Consider the following 23,069-nt stretch of genomic DNA (forward strand, 5'->3'; position numbering starts at 1 on the left):
TTTTTTATTTGATTTGCGTTAACATTGTGCTCTTGAATTTTTCATTTATGAGAAGGCAGTCAGGTTTATGGGTGGATGGGTGGCTGTGTTACAACCTGACAAATCTCACAACTTACAGCCGCGGCTAAAACAGCAAGAGCTGGACTGAACATGCAATAGTCACAGTGATCCAGTGTTTTAAGCATCTGAGCAAAAAGAGAATTTGTATCAAAATGGAACTTCTTCCTCCAAAAGAAGGATAAGTCTCTTCTGTGTAAAGCAGGTTCCAAAAAAACTTTGTTTCTACATGGTATTAAGTGTCTATACACTACATGGAACAAAAATAATTCCATGAAATTTGATCATCTGACATCCTAAAATTTTTAGTTTTAATCCTCTTGAACCTTTAATTTAAAAAGTGCGTCCGAAATTGCACTATTTTCAAAGTGGTTATTGGAACACATACCAAGTTGCGCAGAATCCTTTTGAACAAGCCTTACATAAAAGCCAAAAGCAACAAATCTGTTCTCTCGCCCTAAGATACTGTAGCAGTTGATGCTTCCAACACATATAGTTTTAATCTGGGAAAGTAATTTCTACCAACTCCTTTTGCTCCCTACCATAGCTCTACTTTACTGCTGAAATTGTGACTAGTTCAGTTAAGTGTCAAAATAGTGTTAAAACTCCTGATAAAATATCTTCTATCTCCATGTTTCCATCTAGAGCCACATTCTATACAATTACCTAACATTCTCTTTCTGCTGAATTTCCTTTTTCCTATCTTCTGACAGCTCAGCCAATTCCTCCGTCTTGTCCCTGTAACAAATCAGAGGATTCCACTGAAAATGGCTCTCTAGCAAACATCTATATATAGGTATTTAGATCAGTACGGTCCAAAGACATATGTTACTGCCTCTTCTGGAAACCCCTAGTACTGGGATTGTGCCCACCAAGAATAAGAACGATGTAGCAGCTAATACACAAAGATAGATTTCCACGAGAATACAACAACAGAATTTAGATTTTAGACTAGATTTGTTTTACCGTGGTTTCCACTTATGCGATGACATTCAGGTTTATGGCTGGATGACACGCGAGTGCCTGAGATAAACCACCGACCTTTGGCAAGTTAAGGACAAACTTTCTCTCATGTGGTGTACAGAAATGAACAAGACATTGGCGGAAGACAAGTCATCAACAAACCTAAAAAGAACTTAAAGGCATCTCTTTTTAGGTGCCTTTGGAAGGAATTATTTATAGGACGTAACACGTCATATAAATTTACAGTTGTTCATTAAGCAATTTCAAGGACGGCGAAAAATAAAATTCCATATTATAAACAGTACATGTACCTCAGGTTGTCTACATTGACCAAATTGCAAGGCCTGGAAAAGTTACTGGAAAATTCTAGGTTCTTCATGATTTTCAAGGCCCTTTATGAACCCTGTAAGGTGCTCCTTTGATAGTTATGATTATCCACATACCTATAAAATATCACACTGCCATCATCAGAGATGTAAAGAGGGTACACGGGCAGGGTAGTGGCCTGAGGGTCCCAGTCTAAGTCAGTGTGGATTTCTAACACAGACACCTCACATGGAAATGTGCCACGCCCCTAAAATGCAGAAAGGCATCCAGTAAAAAGACATGAAAACATCCAGTATGAACTCATAAAAACATCCAGCATCAATACATGAAAGCATCAAGTAAGAACACAAGAATCACTAAGAACACAAGAACCAGTAAGAACGCATTTTACTCGAGAACAAGAGCATGTATCACAGTACAAATTCAAAAATACTTTATCAAGACGGACAACAATCTAAAATAAATATTCAACAACAAAATGCTTTCAAAAATTTACCTGACCTTTCTAGTGGCAATTTCGCGGCTGAGGTGGATAACGTTATACATCAGAACTTTATACATGTACGGATAACAATATCTAACCACTAGACTATTGTATGACACAAAGCTGTTACATTTACCTTGGCAAATTCTATATTTTCTGGTTCAATCCCACTGATATCAGAAATCTACAAACAAGAATAAGAAAAAGACGATGTGAAGAATGATCTATATGCACTGAAGGTAACCAAGTTACATTCAGTTTCAGCAAACATAACTGGAAAGACCATCACAAAAATGAAGATGCGGCAAGAAAAAATGTAATTTGCAAACTACAAAATTTAGCATTCAACTACTTTGTAGTTTGCTTACTTGTACATGCTTCTCAGCTCCTTGGTAGTCTGCTTGGGCTGGTTTTCCTATACATATAAAGTGTGCTCTAAGAGACAAATCCTTTGGGAGTGTGGTTACAGATGAAGTGTGGTTACACATAAAGTGTTCTTTAAATGACCTTGTTTTTCACCTCCTGTACAGTCTGCCTGGAGTTCGTATAAACAAAAAGTGTGCTGTAAGTTACCTTGATTTTCAGCTCCTGTACAGTTTTCCTGGGATGCGTGTACATACCAAATGTGCTGTATGTGATCTTGTTTCTCAGCTCCTGTACATTTTGCCTGGGGTGTGTGTGTATATATCAAGTGTGCTATAAGTGATCCTGTTTTTCAGCTCCTGTACTGTCTGTCTGAAGTGTGTATACATATAAAGTGTGCTATAAGTGATCCTGTTTTTCAGCTCCTGTACAGTCAACCTAAGTGTGTATACATATAAAATGTGCTATAAGAGGCCTTGTCTTTCAGGTCCTGTACAGCCTACTGGAAGTGTGTTAACACATAAAGTGTGCTATAAGTGACCTTGTTTTTCAGCTCCTGTACAGTCTGCTGGGAGAGGACGATCTCCTGGAATGGGTCCAGCTCCATCTTAGAGGGTCTCCATCGCTTGACATACAAAGCTAGCTGCTTTATGGATACCATTTCTTCTGGGCCTGAAAGAGAAAGTATTACCCATAAGCAAGTACTGGGCATGTCAATATGATATTTTTATACACAATATCCATATACATATGACAGGACATTTCCTTCATCCTCTCAGCACTGTATTACACCTATTTATTTTCTTGATATTTGTTTAATCCTCTATTCTAGAATTTACTCAATATGGATTTCCACTTTAAAAAATGGATGACCCGTTGAGAATGTTCTAGCTTTTACTTTGATAGATCATCCCATAACGAAGCATATTTTTGTTCATTTCCATTTGACGAGACCACTGTCTGCTAAAGCTCACCCGACAGGACTTCCAAGAAGATTTCCCAGTTAGCATATATAGGTATGTCATCCTCATACACTTGGCTGTCTGTGTAGATCGTTCCGGGATTTTTCCACGTCTTCTTCCTCAATCGACACCTGAGCAACGAGACAAAAAAACCACAAGTGAGGATATGCCAACAGAATAGGATTACGAGACAGTCTGACATGTCATTCCTATACAGAGATGGCTATTATTCTCCTGTGTAATGCTACTACATTTGTGCCAGATAACTGACGCACAAGCAAAAAAGGCAGACAAAGTATTACATAGTTTGGGACTTAATAAACAGATAGAAATTAGTTACAACCAAATATTTACATAAAATTATCTCCCTGATTTGATCAACAATAACAGATAAAAGTCATCCTGATGAAGCAGACAATTACAGGACACACACTGTGTCTTCTTGAGGCTGGGCGAGTCCATGCCTCCGAAGTGCTACTGCCATTTAAGTATCACGCCGAAGACACGAGATCTGGCACCCCGCCAATTCACATTATACTGACACTGGGACAATCAGTCACGTTTCCTTACTCTACTCTCTCAGTGCTGAGCGAGGCAGCGACCAATTATCGGTATGAACCCCATCTCCTGACTTTAAGGCGGACACTCTAACCATTAGGCCACCAAAGATGCCCCCAATGGTTTGCAGGTAAACGAGAGAACAGTTACCTGTCCAGGGGAATGTCCAGTCCACACTGCTCCTTCACCTCATACAGGATCATCTCCTTAGATTCTAACACAGTCATTCCTTTGGCAAATATTGTGTCTATCAAGTACTTACTTGGCTGCAAAAAAAAGTATACATGCATTAACCCAAATCAGTGAATTTGAGAAATATCTGAGACAGGAGTGACAACTGCATCTTGCAACTTTTTCAAATTTGAAATGGAGAAGTGTTATGCAGTCAATCAATGTTTCTGGAGAGCAGTGATACATTGACTGAAAACACCAAGAAACTATTTAGTAAATAACAACTGCAATAATCTGTTGACAATAAGAAAACTTAGACACTTTATCTCTGAAGCTAAATGTGTAAAACTTATGCATGGGTCAAGCTGCTTTTCAAAAACGATCTGAGGCGTCATAAGATGAATCTAAAAACAAAATTTTATCACAAATGGACAATATTTTAGGCAAATTTTGCCTGGAAACCAACAGCAGAATGAAGGAAATCATCAAATATACAAATCTTACAAATGGATCCAACAGGCTTTCAAAGCTGAAGTTACAAAAAAAATGAGCCTTCATACAAAAATTTTATCAAAATTGGACAATGCTCAGAGCAGTTTATTGCACAGAAACTAAGGGTGACAGATGGACAGAACCAAATTGATAAAAACACATAAAATCCAGGTTTACATAAAAAACAAGAGCCAGAGGCAGGGAAAAATATGCGTTCATCATGTCCATAAAATATGAAACTACCCTAAATTCAAAAAAAAAAAAAAAAAAAATCTGACCAGTTAAGTATAACGCCACAACAAATTTGAATACAGAATATAACATTCTGACAACTCAAATGTACTGTTCACGTAAGGGCACAGAAAGATCCAGATCACACATCATTTCTCTAAGCTCCGGACGTACGTGGGAAGGTCTGACAGCAACCTGCGGATGGTTGTGGGTTTCCCCCGGGCTCTGCCCGGTTTCCACTCACCATAATGCTGGCTGTCGTCGTATAAGTGAAATATTCTTGATTACAGCGTAAAACACCAATCAAAAAAAAAAAAAAAAAAAAATCATTCCTCTAAAACGGCAAATCATTCACTAGATCTCTGGTTTAATCAGGTTGAGGATTTAGGGTAGAAAACTGCCAGGAACAAACCTCTGACTCGTTGACCAGGAGCTGATACACTTTCACTCTGTATTCCCCAGGCTTCAGTGCTCTACCAAGTTTTATATTAAGCTGAAAACACAAAACACAAAAACCTGACTTTACCTACACATACTGATTTGTGCATGTTGGAAAAGTCGGACATTCTGGTGCATTACTTAATGAGGCAGACAAGAGTACAATTTTGTTAGTCTACCTATACTGTATAAGTGACACATTGTGATTTTGATGGACACTATGGTATGACAAAACATAGAAGAGCATATACGTCTACACAAGCTTGATGGCTACTACTGGAATGTCTCTAAAAATAGCATAGCTTTCTAATTTATACATGCATGTGTTTCTATCCTGCTTGCAGTTGGAATGCACTTTTTCCAAGTTTCCACACCATTTCAATTTATTCAATTACTTTTTTTATTAAAGTAGCGCTTATATTCCATAGACACAAAATGTTTCAGAGTTGTAAACGTTAAAGTCAATTTAAACCTCAGTGAATCAAACTTTTCAAAGCTTTTCATTGCACTGGCCAGGGAATGAGACTAAAGAAGATTATAGAGAGGAAAAGTCAGGATCAAACAACTAATACACAAACCTTGCCATCATCTAGAAATGAGAGGTTCTCTGATAAACGGGTGTTCTCAAACTCCTGATTGTTAGAATACACCCGATACACCTGTTCAAGAGGAGAAACAGCATAATACATAAATTAATGAGGTGACATAAAGCGGGATCATTTTGCTCATTTGGGTGAACACTAACCTGATTATTGAAGGTTCATGTCTAAGATCGTGTCAATACTGACTCCTTTCCATGAAGTCACAAAAGAATCATTTACCTACTTCTTGATTCACAGATTTTCCTTAATTCTTAAGAAAAAGGAAGACAGGCAAGTAAATTATATTAAAACACTAAAGATAAGGTTTGTAAACACTTTCTTAAGCACGCTGTACCATTCAAAAAGACAACAAAACACACATTTGTCAAACATGTTTCAGTAAGTGCCAACAATAAGCTTACCTTGAAATTTTCAGCTGTTGTGCCTACGTAAGGTTCCAATTCGTTTTTTAGTGACCCAAGAGTAATCCTCTTGTCAACATAAACTGTAAGGCCTGACAAAGAAAACAAGATACAAGAAATAAACCTCCACAAAAAGTATGTATGTATGCATGTATGTATGCATGCTTAGGCCACATGATGACAAGGGGTCATCGGGTGTGTGTTTATATACTGTGTCTTCTTGTGTCAGGGTGAGTTCATGCCGCTAAAGTGCTGTCGCTGCTGAAATATCGTGCTGAAGACACCAGACATGACACCCTACCCAGTCACATAATACTGACACCAGGCTAACCAGTCCTGTTTCCTTGTTCTAACCTCTCAGTGCTGAGCGGTAAGCGAGGTAACAACAAGTAACATTTTTAACGTCTTTGTTATGACCCACCCCGTGTTTGATCTCAGGTCTCCTGGCTTTGAGGCAGACGCTCTAACCATTAGGCTACCAAAGCGGTCCCCCATGGTTTCTAGATAACGGTGAGAAGAAAAACACCTAGGACACCAAAGCAGTCCACCACAAAATTGGAACCCACTCACACATTTCAGCATGAATCAGTAGAAAACCCTATTAGTGCTTAGAAAATCACACGTCAAGGAATTATGTAATGCTCACTGTCATTAACTTACACATATGGACGAAGTCATACCATCAATACATGTACCTGTTACAATTACATGTATTGACAAAATTAACAATGCTGCAAACATGGCACTCCCAATCTGGAATACTGCATGTACATTAAAGACAAAGGAACTGACATGACAATCAGGTTTCCACCAAATCCTGCACTCACTCCTTTCTCCAGTGTCTGGGTTGATGAAGGGTGTGGCCAGGAAGTACTTCCGGTATTCCTCATCATCCATGTTCATGGGCTCTTCCAGGGCGTTCTGCCTCAGATCCTCTGCAGCTATTTCCGCGTCCCAGTCTTCCGTCGCACTCTGCACTACATCCCCTGTGCCATGCTCATAGGCCGTGCTCGTCACTGCGTCGACGCTGCCATGGGCAGACAACTCCTTGTCCTGACTGTAAGACTGCTGGAAATCACAGGTATCATGCTCCATGGGCTGGCGCAGATCGTGGTCGCCCTGGCCTAGCTCGGACAGGGAGCCTGACTGCCGTCTGACCAGCATCGTAGTGGCAGACGTAAAGGCAGAGTCCACACTAGTACTGGTGCTGTCACCATTCAGGCTCAGATTCACTGGACTGACTGTCCTGACTTTTGTGTGGTGCACTAGCGCATCACCGTTCAGCTCACAGCTGCGGTATACGCACGGGTCGCTGTGACTGCACGTGTGGATGCTTATCGTCTTCACTTTGAAGTCTATTTCACTGTCGCCAATTCCCTCGTCTATTTCCGCATCGTCATTGCACAGCCGAGTTTGACTTGACACAGACTTGCTCATCACAGAGTTCGTACTGTTTTGCATATTACTACTAGAATAGTGTGTTTGTTTTCTGGAGCTCCGAATCAGCTCCTCTACCTCTTCTGTAAATAAACACCAAAACATGATTATACATATATATACACTTTAAAAAAAAACAGCATTTTAGAGGAAAATAATAAAAGGGCTTCAACTATTACTTTTCGTGCTGAAAGATGTTTTTTCATTAGGATATCTTCCTACATGAATCCTCAAACAAAGCTCAAAACAGCTTTCTATAAAGATTAATAGAGTTCTCAGAATCTGGCAAACGAGTAATTTGGTTATGGGCGAAACTTTGGGTCAAAGAAACTCGCACTAATGCACTAATTCACAAACAGCAAAAATGGTAGTTGATTAATATTAGTACACTGTTCTGTAGATCGAATGATTCACCAATATTTTTAATACGAATGTACTTGACATTGTTGCTGTCAGTATTGTACAAAGTGCTGCCATCAATATTTTACTGTGGATATGTTGGAAAATATATATTATAGGATCTCCAATTATTCTACAAATGAAACACTATTACTTTATTTTGACATTTCCATGCCTCAAAAGAAATCGACATAACATGGCATATTTTTCCCTATATTTTGGGGGGGGGGGGACCCTATCCCACATTGTGAAATTTTTTCACATTATTCTCAGCACCCATAAATCCATTAACTTCTGTGGCATCTGTGTACATTCAGTGACAACGTTGCAGACAAACAGACTTCTGACCTTGTTTAGGTAAGTTGACTATGATACGTATTGTGTTCTGGTGTCTGTCCAGTAGACGGTACAGCTTGGTCTGTGGATATGCCAGCTTAGGGTCCTCAGTTCCTGAACACTCTATGTACACCTGGGTGGACAAGAATTTATTTGAATGGAGCTGTATCCATCATGGTAGGAGCAAAACCGGGCAGTGCAGGGGGAAAACCAAAGAATGTGGACAGCTTGCAGATCTGCCAGCATACAGCAGGACAAGAAGCCAGTATGAGCTGCACCTGAACTCACAATTGCATTGGTGAGAGGCTCTTGAGGCAATGTGCTGATGGTGGGTAAGAAGGATACAAACTATCCAGCACTGAGAGCAAAGATACATGAATTCCATACCATTTATTTACTTATCTCATTGGTTGCTAACACTGTGCCCACAGAATTTTCACCACTATGACAGCCGTCATGCTTACAGGTGGAGAAACTGGTGAGCCAGGAGAAAACCACCACCCATGACCATAAACCTGACAAACATCCCAACATTTTAATAAAAACATGGCTTTGGCTGGATCTGAACACCAATCTTCATCCAGGGATTGGTATTCGCAGTAAGCCAGCGCTTCAACCATTTTATAGGTATAAAGAAAAGGTTATCATCTTAATGTTGGGTAGAATCTATTACACTTTTTACTTACAATTTTAGATTTGACGGTCAAATTTTAATCTTCATATTAATATCACTATTTATCCATTGTCTAAACAAAATCCAAGATACATTTACCATGCTCATCTCAATAAATGACTGCACTCCTATTATTGATATCATGCATGACAATGTTTCAAGGATGAATATTAAATACATGTTTATATACTGTGATGACAGGACAAATGGAGAACATTAATGTGAGAACTCCTTGGAAATACAGGACCCAGTATTACAAATGAGAAAGTACACTAGAGTACACTGTTGACGTGACAGTCACACTAACGCGCAAATACCTTGTTACTGCGGAAAAAGCCTTCTGACTTGAGAGATTTTGTGGGCATGGTAAGGAGGCGTAGGTCATTATGATATCTCTCTAATACACATTTCATGTGCTCTTCATTCACTCCCAATGTCTACAAAAAACAACAACAAAATAATTTTATATAAGTACATTGTAATGCCACGTAAGGTAACATGCCTACGAGTCATATTTTTAAATTCACGACATCTGAATTCAGTTCTTTTGACATCATAAGTCATAAATAACATCGTGAGATTGAATGTTATTTGAAGGACCAAGTTTGTGACCTTCACCTTGGTAAGTTTAGCCAAGATGGCAGACGAGGAACAGGCCCATGAATGTATTCAAAGATGTTGGCTAACAATTTATAAACATTCTTATCCTCTGTCCATGCATGTCCTGAGGGGTTCATGGACGTCAAAATGTTAACTATTCTATCAGAAATATTAAGTTTTTTTCAAGGTCCTTTTGAGTTTTTTCAGATCTGACAGCCCTATAATAGTGCCATATTGAGTTTTTCTGAATATCTCACTACTCTAGACCAAATTTAAAATATTGTTTGCTTGATATTACAAGCCCTTTACAAGAAAAGAGGGTAGGCAGGTCAACAATTTGTGCTAGCATGTTCAGGTAACGTAGCAGAGTACAATTTGTTTCCAATTCCCTAATTTTAATTAAACTTTGTGCGAGTTTCGGGGAATCTTCCTTCGTGTGAAGGATCAAACAAATATTCTGTCTTCAATACATCATTCAATGTACCTGCTTGTCTAAAAGTATGTAAAGTTTGACCTAATTTACACTGTCCAAAACATTTACAAATGAGGAAGAGGAGGGCCAAAATCATGTTGTTGCATGAAGATTACAGGATGAAAGCTTTGGCTTGGTATGTGAACTTTCCTGCATCTAAAATGCACCTGCCCTTTCTATTGTCACTACCACTGTTTCCACTTCACAACAACGTATCAGTAAACAGATACATTTTCTGCCCACAAGCTTTCCCTACTCCTTCCTACAGGGCGACGTTCCCCAAAAATAAGTTGGAAAACCATAGCTGATGTAACAGCGGTAGAAGAGATGGCGATTGGGATGAATGGGACGATGAAGTGCGGGAATCTGTGTCGCGAACTCATAGAACAACATTTTCAGACAGCAATGATCATGAGATCCCACGCTTCACATATTTCGCAAGCTTTCTCAATGTTACTGTGGTAAAACAACAGTAACAAGCTACTTGCTGCCAGCAGGATAGAAGCACGAACGTCCTACATAGTCACCATCTTGTGAGATAGGCGAAACTGTCCATATCATTCTGCATCATTCCTTACACCAAATTCACAATACAAATGGTGCTTACAAGAGTTAGCGATCAGAGCATTACTATATGTATGCTGATCTTAATCTTGTAGTACACAATGCACTGGTCAGGTGTTTTAGTTTGAAAGTGTTAGCCACATGCAATGACATATTCTCTGCCCTGTTGTACTTATGAATTATGTCAAGACTATAACATCATACCACGAATTACGATGTCAAATCAGTAAGTCGTCAATTATAGAAAAGGAGTGAGCGAGTGAGTGCTTAGGGTTTAACGTCGTACTTAACAATTTTTCAGTCATATGACAATGAAGGAATCCTTAGGGTGCATGTACGTGTACTGTGCCTCCTTTGTTGCAGGACGGATTTCCGACGCTCTTTTATTTCAGTGCTGCTTCACTGAAACGACTTACCGAAGGCAAGTAAGCCGCCCCGCCCGAGCCATTATACTGATACGGGTCAACCAGTCGTTGCACTAGCCCCTTCATGCTGAACGCCAAGCGAGGGAGCTGCAACTTCCTCTTTTAAAGTCTTAGATGTGACTCGATCAAGGATTGATCCTGGATCTACCGGTCCCGATATAGACAAGGACTATACTTGTGTCACCTTAAGAACTGTCATAGCTACAGGTCAAAACAAAGCATCGGGCACTTTTATAAAGCCTACCTGAGAGATAAGATGTTTGAACTCAGCCACAGTTTGGCTATGTGAAGCTCTCACACTGACTGGAGGTTCTATTGTCTCTCCCTCCAGGTCAACCACAAACACCTTTACTGTCACACCTGAAAACAGCAGCAAAAACAACTTTTATCAACACCTTTGATTTAACTTTGAAGCTTCTCTCCACATGTGCTAATTTATTCACAATACATACTCTAAATCATCAACACACTGGACAATGCAATTTGAAAACATCATTCATTAGATCTTGATTTGTCGTATATTTATATGATGCCATACTCAAGGTATTTCAAAAACTTCTCCCTTGTTCACACCCAGCTGCTTCATCACAAATAATGAGTTTAAGGCAGCCCAGTAGCTTTGTCCAAATATGGCATACATATAGCACTGTTACCTCCTGGCTTGTATTCCTGGAACACCTGGTCTGGCCTCTTGGTCTCCAGCAACAGGTCAAAGGTGTAGCTGGACTTGACTCCGCCCAATAACACGCCCATTGTGGTGTCCTCCTCCTGATCAAAGGAGCGCTCCAGCGAATCATGATAGTCATCATACTTCACCAGCCGACAGCAATCAAGGGGGACAATCCCATCCAGCTCAAACATCTGTAAATGAGACATGAATACATTAACTCCTTCACACAAATTTATGTACAAGTATTTATTTATTTATTCAATGGTGGTGTTTATGCCATACTTAAGATTATTTCACTTATATTACGATGACCAGAATCTGGTGGACAAAGCATACAGAAACCCACACCTATCTGCCACACAAATTAAACTTCAAACACATTCATCCCCTGAATACATTTTATGGAGAAATATGGAAGTATGGTTTAGGAATGAAACTCTGTAACGAATGCAGAAATATTTTTTAATGCAGCTATGGAAATATATGAATATATAAAATATATTCATAACAAATGTGACCATGATCAAACAATCTGAAACCCAGAAAAAACCCGCTCAAGTAAAGGTTTAAACTGGCCTAATAGCATGGCTGGTGAAAGTCGTAGCACAATATATAACCTAGTACAGAATGCCAAGATATATTTTACACTATCCAAAATCTACACATAGTTCAACGTCAGTATAGGAACAAAGTCCTATACTTTGTCCTAACAACAAAGCGACATGAACTCTTTGCATAAGTTCAGAATCCCGATCTACCTGTCTCTTATCCACCTGTCTGCTCCTGAAACTGAAGCTCACTAATTATTCACACCAAAAATTCATCAAATTTTTTTTGATGAGCAGAACAGTATAAAAATGAAACACTGAAAATCCACTAATTTATGTTAAATATGGACTGTCCAAACAGTTCTTCCTGCTGAAGAATATTTACATCATCAGAAAGCCTTCATAAACATGGTACATCCAGGGTCAATCCTGAGCCCGGCCACACCTAAGACTAAGACCTTAAAATAAGAGGAATTTGTAACTTCCTAGCTTGGTGTTCTGCATAAAGGGGACAGTGCAAGGACTGGTTGACCCGTATCACAATAAAATGGTTCGGGCGGAATGGCCTACTTGCCTTCAGTAAGTCGTCTCAGTGAATCAGCACTAGATAAAAGAAAGGGGGAAATCTGCGCTGCAATAAGGAGGCACATTACATACACTCTAAGGACTCCTTCGTCATCCTATGACTGAAAAATTGTTAAGTACGACGTTAAACCCCAAGCACACTCACTCACTCCTGGACAAGCAAGACATTCACAAACACGTTAACACTGGACCAAATAAAAAGGTGGATTTTCACCTTTTTTTATTCCATTTTTGAAATTTTTTTATTGTCAGCCCACCTGGAAAAAAAAAAAAAAAATTGGTGTTTCCTCATTTGACCTTTTTTACAAACTCTAGAGCGTATTAACCTGTAAACGGACATACCTGATGAGCCATCTCTGTGGCTTCCCTCAAAGTCTTGTCCTTGTGTATCTCAAACCTCACATCCATTTTCCTCAGGAGGGACGGATGACAGCAGTATAACTTGATCTGAAACATAAGAAAACCTCCTTTGCACTTTAAACATGTCAGAATGAATGACAACATTCATGACAGCCATTACCCATTATGTTCGCAGGAGGCAGTTAATCTTTAAAGCGCATGATGTGGCGCTATAGGGAATCAGGGCCTCGAGCCTTTGTTACTTCAAAAAATGACCAGTACAACACACATGATGTTACAACAGTGTAGTTCATCATTATCAATAGCTGGAAAATAAATGTTTGACATCAAAATAAAACGACGCATTTGATGCCTGAGTTTGAGGTCGCACATTCGATACCTCAAGCGATCTAGCTCAATGAATAGCTCAATGTGTCCAAAAAGGGCAAGCAGCAGGCCGCAGACAGCTGTCTGTTGCCGTCCCCTTAGCCACCAATTTTTAATATTCTTACTATTTAAATCAATAGTAATTGTGAGATAATTACTTTCAATTCAGCCGCCCACTTTTGAGCTCTGACCTCCTTCTCCAATTCTAAATGAAAACCCTGAGAACTAAGGGCTTGTTATCTTACCTTACATGTTGATCTATCTATTTCCCTTTGTCTTTTTTCAGCCTCTTCCTTGTCTTTCAGTTTCTGCATTTCATTTTTCAGATGTTCAGGGAAGTTCTCTGGTTGCATGAAATCTGGGAAAAGAATAATGACAAGTTCATATGTAAACTGAACCCTGCAAAATTCTTTAAATATTAATTAACATGGTGCCCATTTTCACCTGAGAGTTCTTTAAATACCTTACAGATGCTACTCCATTTGTCTTTGAATTCACCTTCTGTCCACATTATTTTGGCAATGTATTCTTCCATTCCAAAGTATTTAACTATTTTACTTGGTAAAATTTAAAGAAACAACTTCAGTTTAAGAGCTTCTCATGAACAACTTAATTTAGAAATTACCTGCATTTTTTTGTTTATCTATCTGTCTGTACATCAGCATGTATGCGTTTGTAGAGCTGAAATGAAAAGGATGAACTGGTTTAATTATCTTTTCAAAAATACTGAAAAGGGAATCTTTTCTATAAAGTCACAGTAAATATGAGTTTTTTACTTCAGTTAATCGATTCAAAATTATTTCACACATATATAGTCACACTCCTGGCTGTATCAAAATCCATATTAACCGCCACCGGAGTGCAGAGTTCCTGTTTCAACCCCGGCAAAATGCGGAATAAAAGTCTTGATCTCGAACAGCGACCTCAGGGTTAAATGTTTGAAACATCATGTTTGTGTGGGATCAACACACCTACAGCCATTTAAAAATGTGCATGGAAAACCAGTCTTTCTGACTATTTATTTGTTTGATTGGTGTTTTACGCTTTACTCAAGAATATTTCACTTATATAACAGCGACCAGCAATTATGGTGGGAGGAAACTGGGCAGAGCATGGGGGAAACCCACAACTATCTTACTGGCAGCATGAGCTGAACTGAACTCACAGTGACTGCATTGGTGGGAGGCTCCTAGATCATTGCGCCCTGCTGGCGTGCTAACCTCCTCGGCCACAGATGCCCCTTTCTGACTATTTATTTATGGGTCTTTTTATGAAGTCTTTTAAATTGACACTGCACATTACAACTCAATTTCGTTGTACAAATCATATTTTCCTGTAGAAGACAATCGGATTAGGAACAAGTTTTAACAACTGGATAGTCTCTTCCCCGACTGTGTTGCACTCATACCTGGCGTAAGCCGCAGAGTAATAGCCCTTCATCCCACCTACTCCTCCATATGTCTTCCTGATGTCATCATAAGTTATCTGAAAACGAAACCTGACACATTATATTCTCAGGTATTGCATGGATGTTAAGACTGAATAACAAGTACACAAATGTATTCGTACAAATGGTACTGTAATTCTCCAACCTTTTCGTATGTTTGCAAGGTGTTTATTCAACCATATTCTGAAGGCATTGATAAAATTATATTTTTTTTTGTGAAGCCCTGAAAATAACCCATCCAACAAATGTAGCTTTGTCTCCAAATCAAATTTAATATAAATGTGCATAAATTGCTCTGGAAGTTGCTTTTTCATCTGCCAAAAGGTTGAGGAATTAAGGTAACAGTTTTGTACAATTGATTTAAGTAAAAAGGAAGCCTGTTCTCAAAAAAGCCTTGATATTTCTATTATATATTTACTGACTAAACATTAGGACATCCTCAATATCTGTGCAATTATATTACTTGGTACTTGGTTGCTTCTCCAAACATGTTTATTTACTTAATTGGTTGGTCTTTTTTCAGACGTACTCTAGAATAAGTCACTTGCTTATTGTGGCGAGCATTATTGTACGAGGAAACCAAGTAGTTCTCGGGGGAAACCCACGATCATCCACAGGCTGCTGCCCGACCTTCCTATACAACGCCAGAGATGCCAGCATGTGCTGAAACACATCTTCACAATAACAATGCTGGCTGCCATTGTATAAGTGGAATATTCTTGAGTACACACAAAACTTTAAAAAAAAAAATAAATAATTCTGTACAAAAAGTATACCACCATCTTGTTTGCTGTAGTTTTATAATAGGTAACTACCGAAACTTATTTCTAACAACTGTTTTCACCTTTAAAAATCTGGGCCTGCAAATGTTTTTTTTTTATCAATTTTTTTTCTCAAAACATACTCACCCTGGACACTTGCTGATCATTGAACCCATACCACTGACCATCCTTGAATGACCTAGAATTGAACAAGGATCAAAATTATTATTACATGCCCGCCTGTTTTACAGGCAGAAAACAATAAATACTGAAAATGTTGTTTTCTGATTATTTTCAACTTGTCTAAAAAGACACATTTCAATGCAGCGAAAAATCCCACTTCCCCAATACATACATTTTCCTAAATGATAGTGCAGATTTCACTTCCTTGTACAATAAATTTGCTTTTATTTAAAACCAAAATGTCTCCCAATTCCACAGCTTCTTTCTCAAGAGAACTACTCCACTGGGACTTTCAGCATCACAAATTTTACTTTGTGTTTTACCGGTAAGCCAACACAAAAAAATACAATAATTGACTAAAACTGACAACTTTTAGAGGATTATTCTGCTTTTTTAAGGCTTTCCTAACATGTACATGTCCTAACATGTCCTTAATAGGAACAATTACTGGGACAGTTCACATTTCACCCAAATTAGATGATTTTTCAGTTTCATTTTTTACTTTTTGACCGTTAAAAAAAACCTCATTATGTCAGTTAAAAAAAAAAATGAAACTGGTGAGGCTTTAAGACAAAAATAAGCTAATCAGATAACTAACTTAATGTAGGCATAGTAATGTCCTCCTGCAGCATTGCCTGAGTGAATCATGATGGAAAACAGCTCATACACATATGGACCCTAAAAACAACAAAACATTATTCCACATGTCATTAAATCCAGACATATTCAAAGCGAACTTTACAATACATTTTTGGAGTCAGACTTTGGTCTTCATAAACTGTGTTCTAATCACATGTAAGGATTTCTATAAGAATTCTAAAAGCAATGCGGATTTCACACATCCACTACAATCAGCATTTAGCACGATTCCAAACAGGACTATGACAGTTTCAAATGATGACGTCCAAAACTGAGGACTTTTAATCAGCCAAAACACTCCTATAAAAATACTTACGATAATGTTCATTTCACAAAATATAACTGGTATTCCATACTGTTTCAATCTTCCATATTTCAAATTATACAGTGGCATGAATTGTATAAAACAAGTTATTGGCAATGACCTTCATTCAATACCAATTACTGGGAATGGAATTTTGGAACATTTTGCTGACAGCAGTGTGCCTGATATGAAGTGACATTCGGGAAAAACTGCATCAGTTGGATGCTCTCAGTTTATGTTACCTTGGAGCCTGATTCTTTGGTATTCCGATCGTTAGCAGCAGCTTCACTGTTAAGTGAGGAGGAGTCGCTGATACTGGAGGTTCCGGAGGCACAGTTCCCCACATCTATTCCTTCATCAATACCTGCAACAATACAAGGCCATTCCTCATTTACAATATCTGAGAACATAAGCAAATTCAAACTTAAATCACACTAACAAAACAAGAAAAGACAACAAATCCCAAGTTATTCAGGAAGAGAGGTGGAAACCGACCTAGACTTTTTTCCGATATACTTGGGATGTGGTATGTTAAAGGAACCGGAATATGTCATGTCACTCATACCCCAATGCACATAAAATAGAAAACCAGGGTTTGGGTGTCGTTAGTGGAAATATTTGCATTCTTGAGATGTAGAGATAAGTTGCGCCTGATTGATCAAAACTGATATCATGGCAATGCTCTCAATTTTCTTGATGTGTGCGACTTTGCTAACTTTGAACCGCGAGATCTTGATTATGTAACACCACAAAGACAAATGAGATGATACTTTATCAGTGCATTCTAATTCTTCAACCTTTTCAAACGCCTCTGCAACCAATATTTTGAAACAAATACAACATTTTTAGCATCATTTTCATAATTAATGTGAGTATAAATTCCATCGAAAGAAAGTGTTTTTTAGTTGATAAGATTGAAGATTCACAGTATATACATTTAGTCTGTAAGCTGGTTCTTTTAAAGAATGCATGTCCTCAATGACTGCCTATATAGAATTGTGATCACTCTACCTTCGTCTCCGCTCTCCAGTGGTCCGTTGCTGTAGCCCAGGCCTGGTGTTCCCTCCTCAGCTGCGTCCTTTACCGGGCTGTGTGACTGGACGTGCTCTGCGGCCTGGCTCAGCGTGGCAGGGTCTGTTTCACCATGGTACATCGTCTTCAGTTCCTCCTCTGGGTCATCTAGTCTTCCCTCACCCACAAACTCTGTCTCGCCGTTGAATTCCTCCTGGTTAACAGGGCTACACCCACCAGGGTCATCCTTTGTGAAGTTGTTAAGGTCTAGAATCTCCGGGAAACTCATTCTGAAACACACAGAAAAAAAAACAAAACAAATACATGTGAGCAACTGATACATGGTCACAAGCTGCGATGCATACACATTTCCAAACTTACTCAACCCAACAATCGTGAAACAAAAAGAAAACCACCCCTAATAACAACACCAACAACACAGCTGTCCTCAACTTCCACAGTTAAAAATTAATACCATTAAATTTATGAACATTTATGAAAGATGCTAGATACTGATTCAAGTACAGAATATGAGAATTCTTATCCTGTAATTAGATGCAATTTAAAAGAAAATTCAACAAACAATATATACCTTTACAGATTATACTACAGACATTGTTTCTGACATGTTTGGTAACTCTTAGGAGCCCATGCATGATTTTGCTTACTTTGAACTATGATATCTTGGTAGTGCTATACTGCCAAAATAAAAACGTATGCAGTTTAAAAGTCATGAAGGATATGATTTTGATGCTTCAATACATTTGGTGTAATGTTGTATTTTCTTGTTGGGAAATAAAAACCACAGCTGTGCATTTCTAACAAATCAACCCAATTCTAAACAAAAGACAACAACAACACGTACATACATATTCCTGGAACAATTCCTCAAAACGCACACTGTACTCAGATGATATGAACATTTTTTAAGCATCACTTTACAGTCTAATGCAGACTCCAGCTAAAATACTCACTCAGATTAAGCAAATCTTGAGCTTTATATGCTTTGACCTCTAGTCCCCAAACAACTTCCTTTATTAGTGAACAATACAGGTATTGTGCTTTTCCTTTTATTAGACATACCTGCGTATTTCCATCCAATGTGATTATGTTTATCAATGTCAATTTGCGCACCTGAGCCCTCAAATCCCAAATACGTTTACATGGTGTTTTACGGAACACTCCAAGTTAGTTCACTTTACACACAACACTTGTCTAGCACTGATGTAATATGGCTGCGAAGGGCCTCTGGAGTATACTTCACAACACTAGTACTCAACAATCTCCTACAATAAACCTTTGATTACTCTTTGATGGCTAGCTACAACAAATATTCAACCTTCTCAGTGGCACAGGTCAACATGAGGCTTCAGAGGAATTGAACGTGATTACCACTGGCTGAAACCATTAAAATTCCAAGTAGAATATCACCCACCTATCATTTAACTTGATCCTGTGCATGGTGCTGTAGTCAAAGTCAAACCTCTTCAGCTGTAGAGTCAGCAGGTAAGGGAAGGACTCAAACTTCAAACCCTGGAATGGTGAGAGCAAGGAGACAGGGGTGAACTTGTGGCATAAGATTATCATATTTATTTGACTTCTTTAACTCCACCATTTTCAAAATATATTTCATTTACACCATGGTAGTCAGTTTTTTAGATGGAAACCAGCGAGCTCGTGGTACAACACCAAATTACTGTCAACCTTTCCCACATGTGACGTACAGATCAGCACACCGTATCAATGGAAGACTAGGTGGCCTCTGACAGACTGCACAAATTGTCACAGGGCATTCTGCAAAGTCCTTGTCGAAGGCTGGGATTGAACCACCGTACCTTGTGTGTTCTGGTGACTGAAAAAAAGGAGTCTTTACCAAATCAGCATCATACTGTATTTCACCTTTTTGTTGAAAAGTATATATGAAATATATATATTTACAGAGAGAGAGAGAGTTTAATTTCATTTGAGGTTGATTTCTGATCATTATTTTATTGTTGGTACACATATATATTTTTACAAGCATATTATCCTTATCAGAGATATACATTGTATAATAAAACAGATATATACCATGATGATGCATGTTCAGTTGTTGGTTGTTATATTAAAGAAAAGAAAGTAACTAACAAACATTATATCAAAAGTAAACATGTATAAAGTACAGAGATAAGGCGTATCCTGCTTAGACTAGAGGTACATAATGTAACAGTTACAAACTATCCATGTTCAGTTGTTGGTTGTTATATTAAACAAACAAGCACTAGAAATCCTCCATACAGGTACACTATATGCTTGGCTATGTTTTAAGCACCCAAGGGATCCTCACCTCAGATCAATAGCTTTAACCTAATTTACATTGCCTGTAAAACAATTATACTTTTCCTTGTACTCCTTTACTTCCCCGTATAGATTTGGAAAATGCACAGGTCTGCCCTTTAAGGTGCCTGTACTATTGTTTTCACATCTCAACAGAGTGTCTCTGTCAGTAAAATAATACACTTCCTATCCACCAAAGTTTCCTTGGCATAATAGGGTTAGTGACTGTCACTGACAGCTCCGGAAATCATGCCAATTACATGATCCCCGACACACTTTAGACAGGAGAAAAATTATCCATACACCTGACTAACCTCTTTGCTTAATATGGGAAACACTACATTTCTGGCATTAAACCCGGGACTCACGTAGGGGCCTCAAGCTGGGAAAAACATATTCAACATATTGCTTAATGCCAACTTGAAAAGAGGGCACTCTTCCGGATTTTTTGATGGCGTAGGTTTGAGGGCAAAATCCGTTATGTGATTAGCACTATGTGTTAAAAGGATGTTTGCTCTCAAATCTTCTGTGATGGCGGTTTGTCTTTAAACACTGTATCACAGTCAAACGTTACGCGTATATGATTCAAATACAATTCAGTTTTTATCCAGGCTGTTTTCACATTTTTAAATTTGAGTATTTGTACCAGAAAAACACTGAATTGAGTCTTTTCTACCCCAGTATTGAGTTTTTAACTGAATAAACAGGGGTTTAAACTCAACGTGTATGAATCCCTGTGTAGGTTAACAAAACTTACGTCCCATGGTGTCATGTGACTAAAATGATTCGTGGATGTTTAAGTACATCAAACCCCACTTCACCACACTTACCTTATGAGCATCACATTTCTTGTTACACTTTTCACAGAAATACTGGTTGGTTCCATCCAAAGTCTCAGGCTGCACAAAAGCCTTCAGAGCTTCATCCTGTAAAATAAAATAATAATCAGAAGAAGAAAATTGATCACATATAATCCACAGAAATTTACAGAACAGGGCAAATAATGACATGTATCATTTCATTGCATCGTAAGAGGCAAAAATTGACTGTTATACATACTTTTTTTAAATTCTAGTCAGAGTTAGATGGAGAACTGGCACTTCCTTCTCTTCCTACCACGCCAGCTCCCACTAATTCTAGATATTTATTTATTTAATTGAAGTTTTACGCCATACTCATGAGTATTTCACTTATACCATGAGAGCCAGTATTACAGTTGGAAAAAACCATACAGAGCCTGGTTGAAAGCCACGACAATCTGCAAGTTGCTGGTAGGCCTTCCCACGTATGACCGGAGAGGAAGCCAGCACGAGCTGAACTTGAACTCACAGTGATCGCATTGTTGGGAGGCTTCTTGGTCATTGTGCTGAACGACATGTAGCACACTGTCAAATAGGCCATGGAATCATCCAAATTCTAGTTTATACCCTTACCACACTGCCGTAAGACTGGTTAGAGCCAAATGGTCGAATCACCAGGGGGATATCCAGGTATGCATCAATCCTAGCACTTTCTGTTCCACACTGAAAAGAATAAGGGAAAAATGTGCAAAATTCAATTGTTCAAAGGCCTTCTATTCAGTCCTTTGTATATTATTATTATTATCATTAATATTTTACTAATCAAATAATCAGATTCAAAGGAATAAATACAGCTTTGTGGCTAACTGTTTCAGCATTAATAAAAAGTTAAATCAACATGACTATTTCACCGAAAAGGAAGACTTATGAGTAGTTTTCATTCAATTTACATTTTACTGGAGCAGAATCTGAAAATCTTGTTTTTATATTGAAGTGATCAGTGAAGATTTGTACATGTCTGAAGAAATAAGTGTGTATCTCCAATACAGCCTACGTTTTATCACTTACATTTGATTTATTTATTTATTTGATTGGTGTTTTACGCCGTACTCAAGAATATTTCACTCATACGACGGTGGCCAGCATTATGGTGAGGGGAAACTGGGCAGATCCTGGGGGAAACCCACGACCATCCGCAGGTTGCTCCCAGACTCCCAGGGCCGGAGAGGAAGCCAGCATGAGCTGGACTTGATCTCACAGTGACCGCATTGGTGAGAGACTCCTGGGTCATTACACTGTGCTAGCGCGCTAACCGACTGAGCCACGGAGGCCCCCACTCACATCGGCATTCGAGAAAAGGGGCTGAAAAATACTGGAGTCCAAAACTGGATTCCTGTGAGATGCAGTTACAGGAATCCCTTTGGGTTCTGACATAATTTGACAAAAAATCAGCCCTGAGCAGTAAGGAATAAATGTATCCGAAACTGTGCAAAGTAAGTACAGAAGAAACTGTTGGACTAAGCATCTCATTAGTTACACCTAATTTTCAAAATTAGAGTAGCCTGGGCTGTTGTCTCAGTGAAACCTTCCCTTGAAATAAAAAACTACAAAATGAATGAATGAATGCTTGGGATTTTAAGCCGTACATAGCAGCTTTTCTGTCATATGACAACAAGAGGCCATTAGGTGCGTGTTCATATATACTGTGTCTTCTTGTGGTAGGTCAAGCCCATGCCACCAAGTATCATGCAAGGCCACCCAACATGACATCCCATTCAGTCATGTTTGTTTGTTCAAACATCCCAGGTCTCCTGACCCCAAAGTTGACGTTTAAACCATTAGGCCACCGAAGTGGTTCAAAAAAATAATGAACAAGCTGTAAATGTTTGATTTACCTGCAAACACTTGACGTAGTCCTTCATCTTGCCCTGGTACAGATGGTTGATGAGGTTAGCCTGGTCTGTATTCCTCCACTTGAGCTCAAGAGCGTCAAACATCACGCGACACAGCTCCTGTACGTCGTGCTGCTGCCAGGCTGCGCAAAGAAGACGGAGAGAAATATGTTTGAATTAACAGGTTAGGGTATGTTCCCACAGCCAAAACAGTTTGCATCAAAAACAGGTT

General features: G+C 38.7%; 1 protein-coding gene across 1 annotated transcript in view; it reads right to left on the minus strand.

The window, feature by feature from the left end:
• Positions 1 to 599: 599 nt before the first annotated feature.
• The window catches only part of LOC135461769 (ubiquitin carboxyl-terminal hydrolase 47-like), a 29,199-nt gene continuing 6,729 nt past the window's right edge, over positions 600 to 23,069 (minus strand). Inside the window, exons 8-33 of the mRNA XM_064738994.1 lie at positions 22,841 to 22,980; positions 21,579 to 21,668; positions 20,976 to 21,071; positions 19,265 to 19,362; positions 17,830 to 18,119; positions 17,061 to 17,182; positions 16,474 to 16,553; positions 15,840 to 15,891; positions 14,893 to 14,969; positions 14,110 to 14,165; positions 13,730 to 13,842; positions 13,101 to 13,205; positions 11,609 to 11,816; positions 11,200 to 11,315; positions 9,212 to 9,331; positions 8,234 to 8,354; positions 6,877 to 7,569; positions 6,050 to 6,141; positions 5,625 to 5,705; positions 5,021 to 5,101; positions 3,865 to 3,980; positions 3,169 to 3,287; positions 2,736 to 2,866; positions 1,968 to 2,015; positions 1,464 to 1,594; positions 600 to 795 (exon numbers count right to left, since the gene is read on the minus strand). Of these exons, the coding sequence (XP_064595064.1) occupies positions 720 to 795; positions 1,464 to 1,594; positions 1,968 to 2,015; positions 2,736 to 2,866; positions 3,169 to 3,287; positions 3,865 to 3,980; positions 5,021 to 5,101; positions 5,625 to 5,705; positions 6,050 to 6,141; positions 6,877 to 7,569; positions 8,234 to 8,354; positions 9,212 to 9,331; positions 11,200 to 11,315; positions 11,609 to 11,816; positions 13,101 to 13,205; positions 13,730 to 13,842; positions 14,110 to 14,165; positions 14,893 to 14,969; positions 15,840 to 15,891; positions 16,474 to 16,553; positions 17,061 to 17,182; positions 17,830 to 18,119; positions 19,265 to 19,362; positions 20,976 to 21,071; positions 21,579 to 21,668; positions 22,841 to 22,980 (3,452 nt within the window). The 3' untranslated portion in view covers positions 600 to 719. The remainder of the gene's footprint in view (positions 796 to 1,463; positions 1,595 to 1,967; positions 2,016 to 2,735; positions 2,867 to 3,168; positions 3,288 to 3,864; positions 3,981 to 5,020; positions 5,102 to 5,624; positions 5,706 to 6,049; positions 6,142 to 6,876; positions 7,570 to 8,233; positions 8,355 to 9,211; positions 9,332 to 11,199; positions 11,316 to 11,608; positions 11,817 to 13,100; positions 13,206 to 13,729; positions 13,843 to 14,109; positions 14,166 to 14,892; positions 14,970 to 15,839; positions 15,892 to 16,473; positions 16,554 to 17,060; positions 17,183 to 17,829; positions 18,120 to 19,264; positions 19,363 to 20,975; positions 21,072 to 21,578; positions 21,669 to 22,840; positions 22,981 to 23,069) is intronic.

Source organism: Liolophura sinensis, chromosome 1 (genome assembly GCF_032854445.1).
Source record: "Liolophura sinensis isolate JHLJ2023 chromosome 1, CUHK_Ljap_v2, whole genome shotgun sequence".
Lineage (NCBI taxonomy): Eukaryota > Metazoa > Mollusca > Polyplacophora > Chitonida > Chitonidae > Liolophura > Liolophura sinensis.